At 48.3% G+C, this 18,838-nt stretch overlaps 2 protein-coding genes across 7 annotated transcripts in view; both read right to left on the bottom strand.

Annotated features, from left to right (window-relative positions):
* The window catches only part of LOC116359769 (arf-GAP with GTPase, ANK repeat and PH domain-containing protein 1-like), a 22,694-nt gene extending 14,612 nt beyond the window's left edge, over nucleotides 1–8,082 (bottom strand). The window contains exons 1-2 of the mRNA XM_031813317.1: nucleotides 8,041–8,082; nucleotides 4,595–4,781 (exon numbers count right to left, since the gene is read on the bottom strand). Of these exons, the coding sequence (XP_031669177.1) occupies nucleotides 4,595–4,781; nucleotides 8,041–8,082 (229 nt within the window). The remainder of the gene's footprint in view (nucleotides 1–4,594; nucleotides 4,782–8,040) is intronic.
* agap1 (ArfGAP with GTPase domain, ankyrin repeat and PH domain 1) overlaps nucleotides 5,097–18,838 on the bottom strand; it is a 193,011-nt gene continuing 179,269 nt past the window's right edge. For all 6 annotated transcript variants that reach the window (XM_031813531.1, XM_031813525.1, XM_031813527.1 and 3 more), the window contains 2 exons: nucleotides 10,558–10,813; nucleotides 5,097–9,659 (listed from right to left, as the gene is read on the bottom strand). In XM_031813531.1, the coding sequence (XP_031669391.1) occupies nucleotides 9,450–9,659; nucleotides 10,558–10,813 (466 nt within the window). In that variant the 3' untranslated portion in view covers nucleotides 5,097–9,449. The remainder of the gene's footprint in view (nucleotides 9,660–10,557; nucleotides 10,814–18,838) is intronic.

Here is an 18,838-nt window from a genome sequence, read left to right as displayed (position 1 = left end):
CAACATATTTAATGTACCTCAGTGCAAATAGTCTCACTGAAGAGGTTCGACTTTGCTAAGGACAAATACATTTTCTTCTATAAATTGTTACCATCTCAATCAAATCCATTATATAGTAAATGTTCAGAATAACTTAAATTCTTCATTTGCAAGAGTCAGAAAACATTAACATCACATTTATGAAACGTATTCCTAAATATTTTTATACAACTAACATTCCACAGGAATCTTGAGTGATCATCTAATTTGTATCTAAATTAAAAAACATGTTTTTTTACTGCATAAAAGTTTATTATTATTGAGAAATAATCAACTATTTGCTTGGAGAACGTGTTCCTTCAAAAGAGGGACTTCATTAAAATACTAAAACTAAGTTTTGCGGGAAGATTTAATCCACACTGAAGTCATTTCAAATGCAAATGAAATATCTTTCTAGATTCAGCATTTTACATTAAGTTGGTTATTTCAGGTTCAGGTATGAAATATAATTATTATATTGTCTAATTTGTCCACCACTTTTAGCAAAAAATACCATGAAAATAACTATTGGGAAAATAATATTCGATCATTTCCATTTCACCGAGAAAAGACGTGTATAGGCTACGTCGTTTTCAAGTAATTATTTTAATTGATTTATTTCTTAGTTATTTTCAGTGTTCGATATATGGAAATTGTGTGTTGAGGATGAAAATATATTTCTTTAACATAATTTCAGATTCAATTGGGGTTGAGACAATTCCAAAACAAATTCAGTCTAATCCAGCAGATTAATTGCAATTCCACACAACATTTTTTTATTCATTGCGCATTTTTGCACTTCCTGAATTATAGTTCAATTGAATTCATGAATTGATCATTTTATTAAAGAAACTGACAACCTCAACCCAGAGTTAAAGCATTAGTCATTTATACGGTCTCTATATCCATAGTATGCCCTGTCGGTATGGTTCACCATGGAGACAAATGTCATAACCAAACAGGGACACAGTCAAATACCTAGCTACTGGTCAGTCTACTGAACGGTTTCCTTGGCCAGGTCCCCTGTAGCTATCTGTCCTCTGGATCGCGCTGCTTCAGGCTCACACCATCACTGCACCTAGCTACCGTTCACGCCTCATTCGGCCACTCCCCTTGCATTCCTAATAGTTGTGTCTCTCGGAGCAGAGCGGTCTGTGCTACCCAGTCCTCTGCTCTACGACACCGTCCGACTCATCTGGTGCACTGTGTGTGTGTCTATCCTCTCGTTGAGGCCATAACAATAAACACTGAGTTCGTACTGATTCCCAACAACACAATGCCTGGGTTGGGACAGAATACAGCGCTTTACATCGACTTGCCCTTTGAAATGTACTTTCTGAGCCTTTACTTAGTAAACTGCTAAATGGGCATTTGAATGTATTTAAATATGAGGGAAACTGATATCCAATAGAACCCCAGTCATCTGGAAAGCCCCCCCCCCACCCACAGCATTACCTTTTACTGAGAAACCACTCTACCCCCCCCATCCCTTTCATCCCTCAATTCAATGCAAGTGCTTTATTGGTATGGGAAACATATGTTAGTGAAGTAGATAAACAAAAGTGAAATAAACAATACAAGTTAAGTAAACATTAGTTCAGTAAACAAGTTCCAAAAGAATAAAGACATTACAAATGTCATTATGTATATGCACACATTCTCTGTCCCACACAACATTAGTTTACATAGTAACCACTCTGTCCCCCACAACATTAGTTTTACAGAGTAACCACTCTGTCCCCCACAACATTACTGTTTACAGAGTAACCACTCTGTCCCCCACAACATTAGTTTACAGAGTAACCTCTCTGTCCCCCACAACATTACTGTTTACAGAGTAACCACTCTGTCCCCCACAACATTAGTTTACAGAGTAACCTCTCTGTCCCCCACAACATTACTGTTTACAGAGTAACCACTCTGTCCCCCACAACATTAGTTTACAGAGTAACCTCTCTGTCCCCCACAACATTACTGTTTACAGAGTAACCACTCTGTCCCCCACAACATTAGTTACAGAGTAACCTCTCTGTCCCCCACAACATTACTGTTTACAGAGTAACCACTCTGTCCCCCACAACATTAGTTTACAGAGTAACCTCTCTGTCCCCCCACAACATTACTGTTTACAGAGTAACCACTCTGTCCCCCACAACATTAGTTTACAGAGTAACCACTCTGTCCCCCACAACATTAGTTTACAGAGTAACCACTCTGTCCCCCACAACATTACTGTTTACAGAGTAACCACTCTGTCCCCCACAACATTACTGTTTACAGAGTAACCACTCTGTCCCCCACAACATTACTGTTTACAGAGTAACCACTCTGTCCCCCACAACATTACTGTTTACAGAGTAACCACTCTGTCCCCCACAACATTACTGTTTACAGAGTAACCTCTCTGTCCCCCACAACATTAGTTTACAGAGTAACCACTCTGTCCCCCACAACATTAGTTTACAGAGTAACCACTCTGTCCCCCACAACATTACTGTTACAGAGTAACCACTCTGTCCCCCACAACATTAGTTTACAGAGTAACCACTCTGTCCCCCACAACATTAGTTTACAGAGTAACCACTCTGTCCCCCACAACATTACTGTTTACAGAGTAACCACTCTGTCCCCCACAACATTAGTTTACAGAGTAACCTCTCTGTCCCCCCACAACATGACTGTTTACAGAGTAACCACTCTGTCCCCCACAACATTAGTTTACAGAGTAACCACTCTGTCCCCCACAACATTAGTTTACAGAGTAATCACTCTGTCCCCCACAACATTACTGTTTACAGAGTAACCACTCTGTCCCCCACAACATTAGTTTACAGAGTAACCTCTCTGTCCCCCACAACATGACTGTTTACAGAGTAACCACTCTGTCCCCCACAACATTAGTTTACAGAGTAACCACTCTGTCCCCCACAACATTACTGTTTACAGAGTAACCACTCTGTCCCCCACAACATTACTGTTTACAGAGTAACCACTCTGTCCCCCACAACATTACTGTTTACAGAGTAACCACTCTGTCCCCCACAACATTAGTTTACAGAGTAACCTCTCTGTCCCTCACAACATTACTGTTTACAGAGTAACCACTCTGTCCCCCACAACATTACTGTTTACAGAGTAACCACTCTGTCCCCCACAACATTAGTTTACAGAGTAACCTCTCTGTCCCCCACAACATTACTGTTTACAGAGTAACCACTCTGTCCCCCACAACATTAGTTTACAGAGTAACCTCTCTGTCCCCCACAACATGACTGTTTACAGAGTAACCACTCTGTCCCCCACAACATTAGTTTACAGAGTAACCACTCTGTCCCCCACAACATTAGTTTACAGAGTAATCACTCTGTCCCCCACAACATTACTGTTTACAGAGTAACCACTCTGTCCCCCACAACATTAGTTTACAGAGTAACCTCTCTGTCCCCCACAACATGACTGTTTACAGAGTAACCACTCTGTCCCCCACAACATTAGTTTACAGAGTAACCACTCTGTCCCCCACAACATTACTGTTTACAGAGTAACCACTCTGTCCCCCACAACATTACTGTTTACAGAGTAACCACTCTGTCCCCCACATCATTACTGTTTACAGAGTAACCACTCTGTCCCCCACAACATTAGTTTACAGAGTAACCTCTCTGTCCCTCACAACATTACTGTTTACAGAGTAACCACTCTGTCCCCCACAACATTACTGTTTACAGAGTAACCTCTCTGTCCCCCACAACATTAGTTTACAGAGTAACCACTCTGTCCCCCACAACATTAGTTTACAGAGTAACCACTCTGTCCCCCACAACATTACTGTTTACAGAGTAACCACTCTGTCCCCCACAACATTAGTTTACAGAGTAACCACTCTGTCCCCCACAACATTACTGTTTACAGAGTAACCACTCGGTCCCCCACAACATTAGTTTACAGAGTAACCACTCTGTCCCCCACAACATTAGTTTACAGAGTAACCACTCTGTCCCCCACAACATTACTGTTTACAGAGTAACCACTCTGTCCCCCACAACATTACTGTTTACAGAGTAACCACTCTGTCCCCCACAACATTACTGTTTACAGAGTAACCACTCTGTCCCCCACAACATTAGTTTACAGAGTAACCTCTCTGTCCCCCACAACATTAGTTTACAGAGTAACCACTCTGTCCCCCACAACATTACTGTTTACAGAGTAACCACTCGGTCCCCCACAACATTAGTTTACAGAGTAACCACTCTGTCCCCCACAACATTAGTTTACAGAGTAACCACTCTGTCCCCCACAACATTACTGTTTACAGAGTAACCACTCTGTCCCCCACAACATTACTGTTTACAGAGTAACCACTCTGTCCCCCACAACATTACTGTTTACAGAGTAACCACTCTGTCCCCCACAACATTAGTTTACAGAGTAACCACTCTGTCCCCCACAACATTACTGTTTACAGAGTAACCACTCTGCTCCCCCTCCCTCCCCTTCCTCTCTGCCCCCCATCCCTCCCCTCCCTCCGCTGGCTGCTCTTTTCCTCACTTCCCCGTCTAATCTCTTTAATTACATCTGCTGTCGTGGCCTGCCACGGTCCTATTGTCCTCCCCTGTGCCTGGTGCTTTGTGAGGGTAGACCCCTGTCCGTCTCCCCCCACCTCCCCTGTGCCTGGTGCTTTGTGAGGGCAGACCCCTGTCTGTCTCCCCCTTCTTGGCTGCTTTGTGCTCCCCGTGGTCCTCTTCCTGAATCCCAGAGGGCTGGAGAGGATTAAAGGGGTATTATCCCATTACAGACAGGACATATAGGACCTTGCTCTAATGCCTTCATCTGCACCACACACACTAGTGCACGCATAGACACACATACACTAGTGCACGCATAGACACACATACACTAGTGCACGCATAGACACATACACACCTAAGCACATTGGAACATGCAGACAGCCCAGAAGTACACTATCTCCCACGCAGACACACACACAGCTTCATTCCAGGCCCAGCCTAACATATCCATCTTCCCAGTTCCCACCCGTTATCCATGTTTGGATTTAACAGACATTAACAGTTATATTAAGAAGCATATTTTGTCTTTATTGAAAAGAGACACATTACAGTAGAAGACTATTAGGTATCAACACGGTACTGTACAGATGACACACTCAATAGAACAATAATAACAATAATAATTAGGAGATCAATGACAATTGGAATAATAACGCTGCTTGATGCTGATAGGTCACAATAGAGGTGGATGGACTAGACTGATAACTGAACCAAACCCAAGCAGTTGGGAGGAGAGAGGTCTTCTTCCATATCTAGATAGCATTAGAACCATATTAAATCATTTGACTGGCAGTCGTCTCGGGTTGGGTTGTGTAGCTACATACAGGATGAATGAGCAACGACAAAGAGGTCACCAAATACACACGGGAACCAAATAAACAAAAACAAATGACCATAGTTTGTTTATTAGGGTTTGTTGATTACATCTATGTACATGTGGTGAACGCTGTGCTGATGTGTCGACTGGCATGTATAGAAGGGAGAGCTGTGGCTGGTTTAATGGTACGTAAGTAACACCAGACTGATTGACATGGTGAGTGTGTCCCCCATAGTGCTCTTCTCCCTGGCAGGGACACTGATACATGTCTCAACGTCTCACGTCTAAAGAGGAGATTCTAGACAGCCTGGAAACCAAACTGATATGCTCCGTTTGTTTCACCATTGAAACAAATCTTCTGGATTCCAGGCTAGCTTTTTGATGCTTCCTGAACCCACCTATAAGGGAGGACAGCTCACACTATTGGCTAATCATGACTTCCACTGGCTACTTCAGAGGGGGAAGGGAGGACAGCTCACACTATTGGCTAACCATGACTTCCACTGGCTACTTCAGAGGGGGAAGGGAGGACAGCTCACACTATTGGCTAATCATGACTTCCACTGGCTACTTCAGAGGGGGAAGGGAGGACAGCTCACACTATTGGCTAATCATGACTTCCACTGGCTACTTCAGAGGGGGAAGGGAGAGCAGCTTGACCACCAATGAGGATTGTGTCCAATACGATGTCTAACCTCTTCATATCTCCCACTAGTGTGAGAGCCAGTGGCTGAGATAGGAACAGTTTCAGGCCAGCAGACAATATGAGGGAAGAGACCAGGGATCTACACAAACATCCATCCATGCAAAAGTGTTCTACAGGAAAGACCTTGAGAGGAGAGGACTGACGAGAGACCATCAAACTGGATACGTAGTGCATCGTTTTGTCAGAAATAGAACGACTTGGTCTCCTCAGTCAAAACCTCACTTACAAGTGTTATTAAGGGGGAGAAATCCCTCTAGTGACGAGGGAGAGGTTTAACGCTGCTATTTCTGCTACTGCAACAATAAGGTTCAATAAGGTTCAATAAAGGTTTGGTCAGGTGCACTTTAGTGTTCGTGGCTGCCTGTGGACAAAGCCTGATGCCTCAGCACTTCTCATGTTAATCACACTCAACATGTTGAGCTCTTTTCACATTTCTATCGGACACAGAGAAGCGTGTGTGTGATGTATGGGCTTGTCTACAGCATACGCAGGTATTGCAAGGTGTGTGTTGGACAGAAACACCACCGTTAGCGTGGACATCTATACCTGTCCTCCATATTGCTTTAATACCTGTACAGGTGAGGCAGGAGTCACTACTTATATTAGGCGTTTATACACACACACACACACACACACACACACACACGAGGTAACATCAAGGGCAAAAGCAATCATAAATACGGGAGCATTTGACGCTGAGGAATGGTTTGGGGGGAGAAAGACTCATATCACACACGAGGACACACACAGAGTAAGGTTTAAGAACAGGCAAAGGCAGAGGGACTTGTGCAGAGCAGAGACGTTGGCAACACGAAGAGGGACAGGAGGAAAGGAAAGCCCCTGATGCTAAACATTCCAGTAACGTTCAGTCAACCCATTACTGGCTTATTTCTCCCAATAAAAACATCACATGGGCATCGGCAAACCTCCGCTCAAACCGCAGAGAACACGACGCTCTCAGAGTAAAGAACTTCCTACTTCCTTCAGATACATCATGACATCACCACCAAAAGAGCTTTTCAAAGAGAGAAAGCGATAGAGGGAGAGAAGTAAAATATTATTTACACACAGTAGGATTCCAGACGCAGAGAAGCCCTTCCTATCCAGTCACTGAGCAGAAAGGATGCATCCCAAATGGCTGCCGATTCCCTACATAGTGAACTTCTTTTAACCAGAATCCTATGGGCGTGGGTCAAAAGTTGTGCACTGTTCAAGGGAATAGGGTGCCATTTGGGACGCAGGCCGAGAGATTCAAGAGGCAGAGACTGTATGATTGGTTGGGGAGCAACAGACATGGCTATCCAATGACAGACAGAGGATGGAGGAAACGCATGCCGAGTACCTCAGAAGACCTGATGGGAGGCGGCCCAGAGTCTATCCTGACCTATGACGTCATATACGATGTCAGTCAACTTGACAAGGGGAGAACTCAGAGGGGCACAAATGAGGAACTCTTCTCCGAATCAGAACAGTCTAACTCTATGAAGAAACAGTATCCATCAGATCGTAGATATTCTACAAAAGCTGACAGCCCATCATGGATTGAACTGTCAGACAAACGTCTTCTTAGATTAAATGAAATAGATTGAACACTGATGAGCCCATCTAGTATAAATAGTGCTACATTTACACCGTGGATGCTGTTCCTGGATCAGTTGTAGATCAGTGTTAGTGAACGGGAGTATGGACCTGACAACTGATACCTGCACCACACCTAAGTAATCAACAGGAACATGACAGAGTCCTGCCTATCCATTTCCTCCCATCCTCTGCCGATCACTATGCAACAAGACATTATCACGATGCGTTTCCAGCTGAAACAGCAGATACAGTGTATTTGATGACCTGATAAAAGTAAAGAAAAGGAAGGATAAAACACTAAACAGAAAAGCCTTTCCCCTGGTCTCTGTGTGGTGGACCAACCGTACCACGATCCTGAAGAAGGCTGATGGTCTGATACTGAGCCTCATGATGCTTCCTATACATTCTGGAGGTGGACTGTTCCTCTGAACGGATGAAATGTACATCTAAGACTGTTGTTGAGGCGAGTGGAATTGTGGGGGTTTCAAGATCACATAGAATTGACCGTCTCTGGTCCCTGAGCCTGGAAATACATACACACTTTTTACACCTGGCAAGTGGCTTCTAATAGATATGACAAACTCACTTCTCTGTAGAACTGATTCATTGGTCCAGCAATTCACAATGAGATATACACAATGTGGACGTGATGAACAACCTTTTTTTTTAATTGAAAAGAGAAAGTGTCTGACATGCTCTCACACTTTCTGTTTTACTTCCAAGGAATATCGGATATTTAGGATTTTTTTCTCTCACTTTCTTAAACTGTTTATACAAGAAGATATTTTTGTTCCACATTAAAAAATAAAAAATAAACATCCACAGGAGAGAGAGATCACATAATTTACTCAAGAGAAGAGAGGGGAAACACTGATAATGTGGAGAACTAAAGAAGAACCAGAGTAAAAGAGGAGCTCTGTTCAGTTGATCAGTGTTCTTTGTAGTTCTCATGTTATAAGGTAGAGCTCCCATAACTTACGTGAAAAGCAACCCCCCCTTCCCCAACATGCTACAGAGGCCTTCTTCAAACATCCAACGTCTTTCCAAACCCGCAGCCCTCTGTTTCTGTACAGCGGAGAAAGCAGTGACATAGTAGTGATATAGTGTGTGTGTGTGGCCTGGGTTGAAGCTGGGAGCAGATTGCAGATCGGAGTCAATAGAGGGTATATGAGAAGGGGGAGTCAATAGAGGGTATATGAGAAGGGGGATTCGCTGCTTTTCACGTGATTTTGGCCGCCTCCTCCCCATGTCCCATCATGCTTAGGGCCACATGCAGCCAGGTAGATAGCAGTGGGGGAAGCCGGTGACCTGACTCCACCCGGAAGTAATGCCAAGCCACCTCCTGCCCCCATGCTTTTACAGGGGAGGGCCTTGTGAGGAAATTGACAATTGGACCGAAGCGCGGGGGGGGGGGTCATCATGATGTGGGGCAGAGAGCCAAAAGGACAGAGGGCTTCATCAACGGCAACAGGAGTGCTAGTGTCTTCTGTGTGAGATTAGTGTCAGAGTGGAGAGGGTAAGAAGTCAACGAGGGCTCTAAGACTAGGAGTGCAGAAGTAGTGGTTCCCAAAAGAGTTCAGTCATTTTCTCCCAATTCAGACTCTCTCCAAGCCCCTCACTTCCAAAAATGTCACAGTTTTTTTTTCAGTCAGGATTTTGAGTGTGTAATATGCATATAATGTCACAATGTGTGTTTAGCCTGTTAATATCCTGCGAGCCGCAGTACCCAGAGGCCTCCTGAAGGGGGCGGTAGTGTTTATATGAGTGCGGTGCTGCCCGTGCTGCTGCAACTGTTGTTGCGGTTGGTGTTGCGTCGGGACAGGTTGGGCGTGGCCATAAGTGGGTAGCGTTCATCGGGACAGCCGTACTGCAGCAGCGTGTCAACACACTCCTGGCTGCTGGCCTGCCGTGCGTACGCCAGCGCACTGTTACCGTGGGCGTCCCTCGCCATCAGATCCACCCCGTACTGGAGGAGAGGGATGGCGAGAGAGCAGAGAGGAGTGAGGGGGATGAGGGAGAGAGGAGAGAGGGATGGCGAGAGAGGAGTGAGGTGGATGAGGGAGAGAGGGATAGGGGAGAGAGCAGAGAGGAGTGAGGGGGATGAGGGAGATGGGAGGGGAGAGAGGGGGATGGGGAGAGAGGGGGATGAGGGAGAGAGGGGGATGGGGGAGAGAGGGGGATGGGGGATGGGGATAGGGGAGAGAGGGGGATAGGGGAGAGAGGGGGATAGGGGAGAGAGGGGGATGGGGAGAGAGGGATAGGGGAGAGAGGGGGATGGGGAGAGAGGGATAGGGGAGAGAGGGGGATGGGGAGAGAGGGGGGGATGGGGGAGAGAGGGGGATAGGGGAGAGAGGAGGATGGGGGAGAGAGGAGGATGGGGGAGAGAGGAGGATGGGGGAGAGAGGAGAGGGGGATCGGGGAGAGAGGAGAGGGGGATAGGGGAGAGAGGAGAGGGGGATAGGGGAGAGAGGGGGATAGGGGAGAGAGGGGGATGGGGAGAGAGGGGGATGGGGGAGAGAGGAGAGGAGGATGGGGAGAGAGGGGGATGGGGGAGAGAGGAGAGGAGGATGGGGAGAGAGGAGAGGGGGATAGGGGAGATAGGGGGATGGGGAGAGAGGGGGATGGGTAGAGAGGGGGATGGGGAGAGAGGGGGATAGGGGAGAGAGGGGGATAGGGGAGAGAGGGGGATAGGGGAGAGAGGGGGATGGGGAGAGAGGGGGATGGGGAGAGAGGGGGATGGGGGAGAGAGGAGAGAGGGAAAGAGAGTAAGTTATTTGACATGGCAACATCTTGGTCTACAGACAACATTCAGGGTGAGGAACCATGGACATGTGAGATCCTGTTGGTATTGTCCTCTCTCTCACCCAGATGAGGAGCTGTGTGATGACCACGTTGCCCTTGCGGCACGCCAGGTGAAGGGCGGTGCGTCCGTCTCCCTCTCCACACGTCTCGTTGACTTGCTCCCGGGAGCCGTGAGCCAGAAGCAGGATGACGCAGCGCAGGTCCTCCTCGGCCGTGGCCCTCAGCAGCTGCTGGCCCAGGGATAGGTCCACCCCCGAGAGCGATGCCAGGAACAACCGCTGCTCGTACTTAGCCCGGATCCAACGCTCACGCTCCTCCCTGAGAGAGAGAAAAACACAGACTACTGGTTAAGAGGAACATTCTTAACATCATCTTGTGCTGTTACCTTCTCCACCTGTTCATCTAGTCACACTCCTCCCTGGAGAAGGAACACATAGGACAGAAGGGGGATGTTCACCATTGTTCTAGTTCACCTCGCAGTGTGGATATCTGCTGACTGTTACAGGGATGCTATCCGCTGACTGTTACAGGGATGCTATCCGCTGACTGTTACAGGGATGCTATCCGCTGACTGTTGCAGGGATGCTATCCGCTGACTGTTGCAGGGATGCTATCCGCTGACTGTTGCAGGGATGCTATCCGCTGACTGTTGCAGGGATGCTATCCGCTGACTGTTGCAGGGATGCTATCCGCTGACTGTTGCAGGGATGCTATCCGCTGACTGTTGCAGGGATGCTATCCGCTGACTGTTGCAGGGATGATATCCGCTGACTGTTGCAGGGATGATATCCGCTGACTGTTGCAGGGATGATATCAGCTGACTGTTGCAGGGATGATATCCGCTGACTGTTGCAGGGATGATATCCGCCGACTGTTGCAGGGATGATATCCGCCGACTGTTGCAGGGATGATATCCGCCGACTGTTGCAGGGATGATATCCGCCGACTGTTGCAGGGATGATATCCGCCGACTGTTGCAGGGATGATACCCGCCGACTGTTACAGGGATGATACCGCCGACTGTTACAGGGATACCCGCCGACTGTTACAGGGATACCCGCCGACTGTTACAGGGATACCCGCCGACTGTTACAGGGATGATATCCGCCGACTGTTACAGGGATGATACCCGCCGACTGTTGCAGGGATGATACCCGCCGACTGTTGCAGGGATGATACCCGCCGACTGTTGCAGGGATGATACCCGCCGACTGTTGCAGGGATGATACCCGCCGACTGTTGCAGGGATGATACCCGCCGACTGTTGCAGGGATGATACCCGCCGACTGTTGCAGGGATGATACCCGCCGACTGTTGCAGGGATGATACCCGCCGACTGTTGCAGGGATGATACCCGCCGACTGTTGCAGGGATGATACCCGCCGACTGTTGCAGGGATGATACCCGCCGACTGTTGCAGGGATGATACCCGCCGACTGTTGCAGGGATGATACCCGCCGACTGTTACAGGGATGATACCCGCCGACTGTTACAGGGATGATATCCGCCGACTGTTACAGGGATGATACCCGCCGACTGTTACAGGGATACCCGCCGACTGTTACAGGGATACCCGCCGACTGTTACAGGGATACCCGCCGACTGTTACAGGGATACCCGCTGACTGTTACAGGGATACCCGCTGACTGTTACAGGGATACCCGCTGACTGTTACAGGGATACCCGCTGACTGTTACAGGGATACCCGCTGACTGTTACAGGGATACCCGCTGACTGTTACAGGGATACCTGCTGACTGTTACAGGGATACCTGCTGACTGTTACAGGGATACCTGCTGACTGTTACAGGGATGATATCTACTGGGTCTCTTTGGGAACCACAGGACCATTCTTAGCAAGAATGAGTTCAGATGGTAAAAAGTGAATGGAAGAGTGGGTTAACTAGGACTGGGTTAACTAGAACTGGGTTAACTAGGAGTATGTTAACTAGCCTAGTCTGTGAAGGAGAAAGACACCATGTAAACCCCATAGCGCTGAGAGAGACCAGGAGAGAGAGAGACCAGGAGAGAGAGAGAGACCAGGAGAGAGAGAGAGAGGGGGGAAGCAGGGCAGTGTAAGTACAGAGTGGTAACAGTTTCCAGCCACTCAATCTAATCCTGTGATGTGATAGCGCTAATCTCTCCTTAATCCCCGCCATGTAAACACAGCCTTTCAGCCCAATTGGGATTATCCATGCATCAATCCTCCTGTTAGAAAGGAGAGGAACCACAGTGGCCTGGGGAGAGAATAGGGGAGGGACAGGGGTGAGGATATAGAGCTGTCCTGTATCCCTAGAAACAACAGTCCCCCTCAGGGGGTCCTGGGTCCCCCACTATCCAGGATATGGAGAACACAGTATAGTGGAACCTCACTGCTGGCTCACTTCCTCTGTAATGACCTACCCTGGGTGGAGGGTTAGGCCTGAGAGAGAGCATTACATACACACACCAGGAGAGAGAAAGACATGGATATACAGTAAAAGTCAAACATTTAGACATCTACAGTTTCAAGGACTTTTCTTTGTTTTTACTATTTTCTACATTGTAGAATAATAGTCAAGACATCAAAACTATGGAAACAAAAAAGTGTTAAACAAAATGAAAATATATTTTATATTTCAGATTCTTCAACGTAGCCACCCTTTGCCTTGATGACTTTGTAGACTCTTGGCATTCTCTCAACCAGCTTCACCTGGAATGCTTGAAGGAGTTCCCACATATGCTGTGCATTTGTTGGCTGCTTTTCCTTCGCTATGTGGTCCAACTCATCCCAAACCATCTCAATTCGGTTGTGGTCGGGTGATTGTGGAGGCCAGGTCATCTGATGCAGCACTCCATCACTCTCCTTCTTGGTCAAATAGCCCTTACACAGCCAAGAGGTGTGTTGGGTCATTGTCCTGTTAAAAAACGAATGATAGTCCCACTAAGCCCAAACCAGATGGCCTGGCGTATTGCTGCAGAATGCTGTGGTAGCCATGCTGGTTAAGTGTGCCTTGAATTCTAAATAAATCACAGACAGTGTCACCAGCAAAGCACCCCCACACCACCTCCTCCATGCTTCACAGTGGGAACCACACATACGGAGATCATCCATTCACCAGCAAAGCACCCCCACACCACCTACTCTGCATCTCACAAAGACAAGGCGGTTGGAACCAAAAATCTCAAATTTGGACTCATCAGACCAAAGGACAGATTTCCACCGGTCTAATGTCCATTGCTTGTGTTTCTTGGCCCAAGAAAGAATCTTCTTATTGGTGTCCTTTAGTAGTGGTTTCTTTGCAGCAGTTTGACCACGAAGGCCTGATTCACGCAGTCTCCTCTGAACAGTTGATGTTGAGATGTGTCTGTTACTTGAACTCTGAAGCATTTGTTTGGGCTGCAATTTCTGAGGCTGATAACTCTGATGAACTTATCCTCTGCAGCAGAGGTAACTCTGGGTCTTCCTTTCCTGTGGCGGTCCTCATGAGAGCCAGTTTCATCATAGCGCTTTAAGCGACTGCACAAAGTTCTTCAAGGCCCAGATTGATTGACCTTCATGTCTTAAAGTAATGATGGACTGTCATTTCGCTTTGCTTATTTGAGCTGTTCTTGCCATAATATGGACTTGGTCTTTTACCAAATAGGGCTGTCTTCTGTATACCACCTCTACCTTGTCACAACACAACTGATTGGCTCAAAGGCACTGAGGAAAGAAATTACACAAATTAACAAGGCATACCTGATAATTGAAATGCATTCCAGGTGACTACCTCATGAAGCTGGTTGAGAGAATGCCAAGAGTGTGCAAAGCTGTTATCAAGGCAACAAAGAAACTCAAATATAAAACATATTTTGATTTGTTTAACACTTTTTTGGTTACTACATGATTCCATATGTGTTATTTCATAGTTTTGATGTCTTCACTATTATTCTACAATGTAGAAAATAGTACAAATAAAGAAAAACCCTTGAATAAGTAGGTGTGTCCAAACGTTTGACTGGTACTGTAAGTAGAGTGCGAATCAAACCTTTCCATATCCCGTCCTACTGTTAGTGCACTGCTTTTCAAGATCTTTTAAACACTGCCAAAGACTTGGAATTTTGTTGAGACCCTCAAATTCAACAAAGCCAATGACAGCAACCTAGTCACCCACCAGAGGTTTCTGACCCACTGTCTGGGAACCACTAAGGACTGCTCATGAAATGCTGGCTTCTCAAGGCAACAGGGCAGTCTATGGACTGCCTATATGTTGACAGGTCTGAGGTGTAGGGGATAACGAAGTCGCCTCGTCAGCCATAACAGAAGATGAGTGATGAGACCTTAGGGTGTCTCAGAGGGTTAACCTCAAACAGACTCATTGACGGAAGTAATTACAAATTAGCCGCGTGTGGAGGGTCTCTCTCTCTCTGCAGGAGAAAGCGTTATATCAGAGCGCGAGGGGGGCAGACGGACAGATGATAAAAATAGTCAATCTATAGCCCTGGGGATCGATGCCCTGCGACATCCTTCTTAATCAAAGCCTCGGCAACGGGATGACTGGGCCCAACCCCCGGCAACGATTTCCTTTTTCTTCAAACCACTGCAACCGTGGCTGAGCATCCTCACACACACCGATTGCCCTTACTCAACACACGCACACGCACACGCACACACACACACACACACACACACACACACACACACACACACACACACACACACACACACACACACCGAGCTAATATCAAAACGTTAGAAATTGGTTTCTGGCTAAACTTGTCTCAAAGTAGCTATAGGCCAGGAAGGAGGATGTTCATTCACTAACTGCTGTGGTTATACAGAAATGATGGTGGGAGGAGATAGAGGGGAGAGACAGACAAATACAACTAGATGGAGAGTTTTAGAGGTGTGGGAACCCAGTAGAATCTCATTAACTCTCTCCCCAGAGAATAGACAGTGTGTTGCGTTTGGTTGTGTGTGTGTGTTTGAGGGGGTGTAACCTAGGTATGGGGGCCTGCCTGCCACATTACCCTCTCTGGTCGGGGGCTAGCCTAGCAGGACGGAATGTCCCTGGTCTTCCTGCCTGTCCCGGGGAGAGAGTGAGGAGGCTGGGCGGAGGTACACGGGCCAGAGCCCCGGGACAAAGCCCCAGGGAGGGGTGGGCAGGGAGGGTCTCGGCAGGGGCCTGGGCCCTCGTCTCTCTGGGTGTGTGTGGAGGAAATACGGAGGCAGCACTTCACTGCTTCCTGGCACGCATGCCTTCCCCAGAGGACAGAGTTGCTATGGCTGGAGTCTGGGCCTTCCCCAGAGGACAGAGTTGTTTTGGCTGGATTCTGGGCCTTCCCCAGAGGATAGAGTTGCTATGGCTGGAGTCTGGGCCTTCCCCAGAGGACAGAGTTGTTATGGCTGGAGTCTGGGCCTTCCCCAGAGGACAGAGTTGCTATGGGCTGGAGTCTGGGCCTTCCCCAGAGGACAGAGTTGCTATGGCTGGAGTCTGGGCCTTCCCCAGGACAGAGTTGCTATGGCTGGAGTCTGGGCCATCCCCAGGGGACATAGTTGCTATGGCTGGAGTCTGGGCCTTCCCCAGAGGACAGAGTTGCTATGGCTGGAGTCTGGGCCTTCCCCAGGACAGAGTTGCTATGGCTGGAGTCTGGGCCTTCCCCAGAGGACATAGTTGCTATGGCTGGAGTCGGGGCCTTCCCCAGAGGACATAGTTGCTATGGCTGGAGTCTGGGCCTTCCCCAGAGGACATAGTTGCTATGGCTGGAGTCTGGGCCTTCCCCAGAGGACATAGTTGCTATGGCTGGAGTCTGGGCCTTCCCCAGAGGACATAGTTGCTATGGCTGGAGTCTGGGTCTTCCCCAGGACAGAGTTGATATGGGCTGGAGTCTGGGCCTTCCCCAGAGGACAGAGTTGCTATGGCTGGAGTCTGGGCCTTCCCCAGAGGACAGAGTTGTTATGGCTGGAGTCTGGGCCTTCCCCAGAGGACAGAGTTGTTATGGCTGGAGTCTGGGCCTTCTCCAGAGGACAGAGTTGCTATGGCTGGAGTCTGGGCCTTCCCCAGAGGACAGAGTTGCTATGGCTGGAGTCTGGGCCTTCCCCAGAGGACAGAGTTGATATGGGCTGGAGTCTGGGCCTTCTCCGGAGGACAGAGTTGATATGGCTGGAGTCTGGGCCTTCCCCAGAGGACAGAGTTGTTATGGGCTGGAGCCCGGAGGCAGAGACAAGGGCCCAGACACACACACACACACACACACACACACACACACACACCATGTTGGACACAATGGGAACGGACAAACTCAGGGTGCGATGGAGACAGCACAGCATTGTAAGGGAGGAGATGAAGTGTCCACATTCACACACGATCACAGAACAGGATGGATGTCCCCTACAATGGCCTCCACAACACGTGACAAACACCCCCCCCCCCCCCCCACCGACTTAGGTAATGAAACACTAAACTGTTGTTTCCAACACTGCTAATATACCCTACTGACAAGCACATAGCGACATTATCCCCCCTGAATGAGAAAATACGCTACTAAGAGGTAGTCACTACTAAGAATCCATTACAAGTGATTTTCCAACTCACATTTGGTGTTCATCTTGAAAGGCATTAAGGGGTAGCATGCTACCATTATCCTCTGGTTAGAGTATTGAGAGCAGTTTGGAAACTAGAAAGGCTAATTGGACTAATTAGCTACTCAGAAAGGCTCTCTGACAAAAGCTGGGGAGGCCGGTGTGTGCCTGAGGGCCCCCCCCCCATCCCTCCGTGTGTCTAAGAGAGGTACCTGTCTGACTGCAGCTCACTGTTCCACCATGTTTGTCTCACTTATCACATTGGATTAGAGGACAGGCTGCAGCACCACGGAGCACTGTGAAGATAATTAACCACAGGTCCTGCTCAGACAGACTGACAGGGACACACTCTCACACAGGATGCAACCACACACACACTCCCCACAACCCCTATTCTCTCTCACCACCTACAGCAAATGCTTAAAAAGGGAACAGGAAGGGGGGAGTGTGTGTGTGTGTGTGTGCGTGTGTGTGAATAATAATCACAGGAGGCAGATCTCCTAGCCAGTCTAATTAAACACTACAGGTCATGCCAGCGAGGGCTCCAACATGTCCGAACGCAATGAGCCTTTCACAAGAAATGCCCCCCGACCACAACACACACTTCACCGTTTCCCATTAGTGCGTTCATGTGAGATGACAGCAACACATTATTATCATGATAATGACTTAGGTAAATCTATTCCACCCTGAGAGAGAGGAACCCCATGTATGTACAACCCTGTCTGTTCTCTCTGTACTGTAGGTGGAGAAACAGTGGTGAAAGGTAAATACATGGCGGTGTGTGTAGGTGTGTGTGTAGATGTGTGTAGGTGTGTGTGTAGATGTGTGTAGGTGTGTGTAGATGTGTGTAGGTGTGTGTAGGTGTGTGTAGATGTGTGTAGGTGTGTGTAGATGTGTGTAGGTGTGTGTGTATGTGTAGGTGTGTGTAGATGTGTGTATGTGTAGATGTGTGTAGGTGTGTGTAGGTGTGTGTAGGTGTGTGTCGGTATGTGTAGGTGTGTGTGTAGGTGTGTGTAGGTGTGTGTCGGTGTGTGTAGGTGTGTGTGTCGGTGTGTGTGTAGGTGTGTAGGTGTGTGTGTAGGTGTGTAGGTGTGTGTGTAGGTGTGTGTAGGTGTGTGTAGGTGTGTGTGTAGGTGTGTGTTACAGGCGTCAGTTAAACCCATGACCAACCCCTTGGTGAATAGAACAGCGGGCTGGTTTGATTGACAGCTTCATTAGCCTGTGTTAGGAGGTTGTTAGCGGGACTGTTGACTTCTGCCGCCGCAGAGCAGGAGAGGAGCGACAGTGGGGTTCTGTCGCCGTTGGAAACCGTGGGGTGAGGAATGTGCTTGTTTGGGGTTACCCGGGGATAAACAGGGGGGCTGGTGTCAGTCTCTGACTCCCATCTGGGGCCAACTGGAGACAGGAGCTGAAGAATAGATACATGTCATTTCCTGCCTCTTTTAGGTGCATGAGTCTGTGTTTGTATTATTTCTGTGTGTGTTGGTTCTCCCTGGCCAGTCTCTTTGTTGCAGTGTGTTTACACACAGGCCCAGTAGTTTCCTGTCTCCCCCAGACCCCCAGGCAGAGCCCCGTCTGATTGGTCAACTCTGACAGCCGTCCACTCCACTGGGCCGTCCGACCGTGACTGGTCAACCAGCTGCTCTCCACTGCCACTACGACCAGGGGGAGGGAGGGAGGGGGTCTACGACCAGGGGAAGGGAGGGGTCTACGACCAGGGCAAGGGAGGGAGGGGGGTCTACGAGCAGGGGGAGGGAGGGGGGTCTACGAGCAGGGGGAGGGAGGGGGGTCTACGAG

The sequence above is a fragment of the Oncorhynchus kisutch genome, unplaced genomic scaffold (assembly GCF_002021735.2).
Source record: "Oncorhynchus kisutch isolate 150728-3 unplaced genomic scaffold, Okis_V2 Okis05a-Okis16b_hom, whole genome shotgun sequence".
In the NCBI taxonomy this organism is placed as follows: domain Eukaryota; kingdom Metazoa; phylum Chordata; class Actinopteri; order Salmoniformes; family Salmonidae; genus Oncorhynchus; species Oncorhynchus kisutch.
Note: the sequence above shows the minus strand (reverse complement) of the source record. Positions and strands in the feature narration are given on the sequence as shown.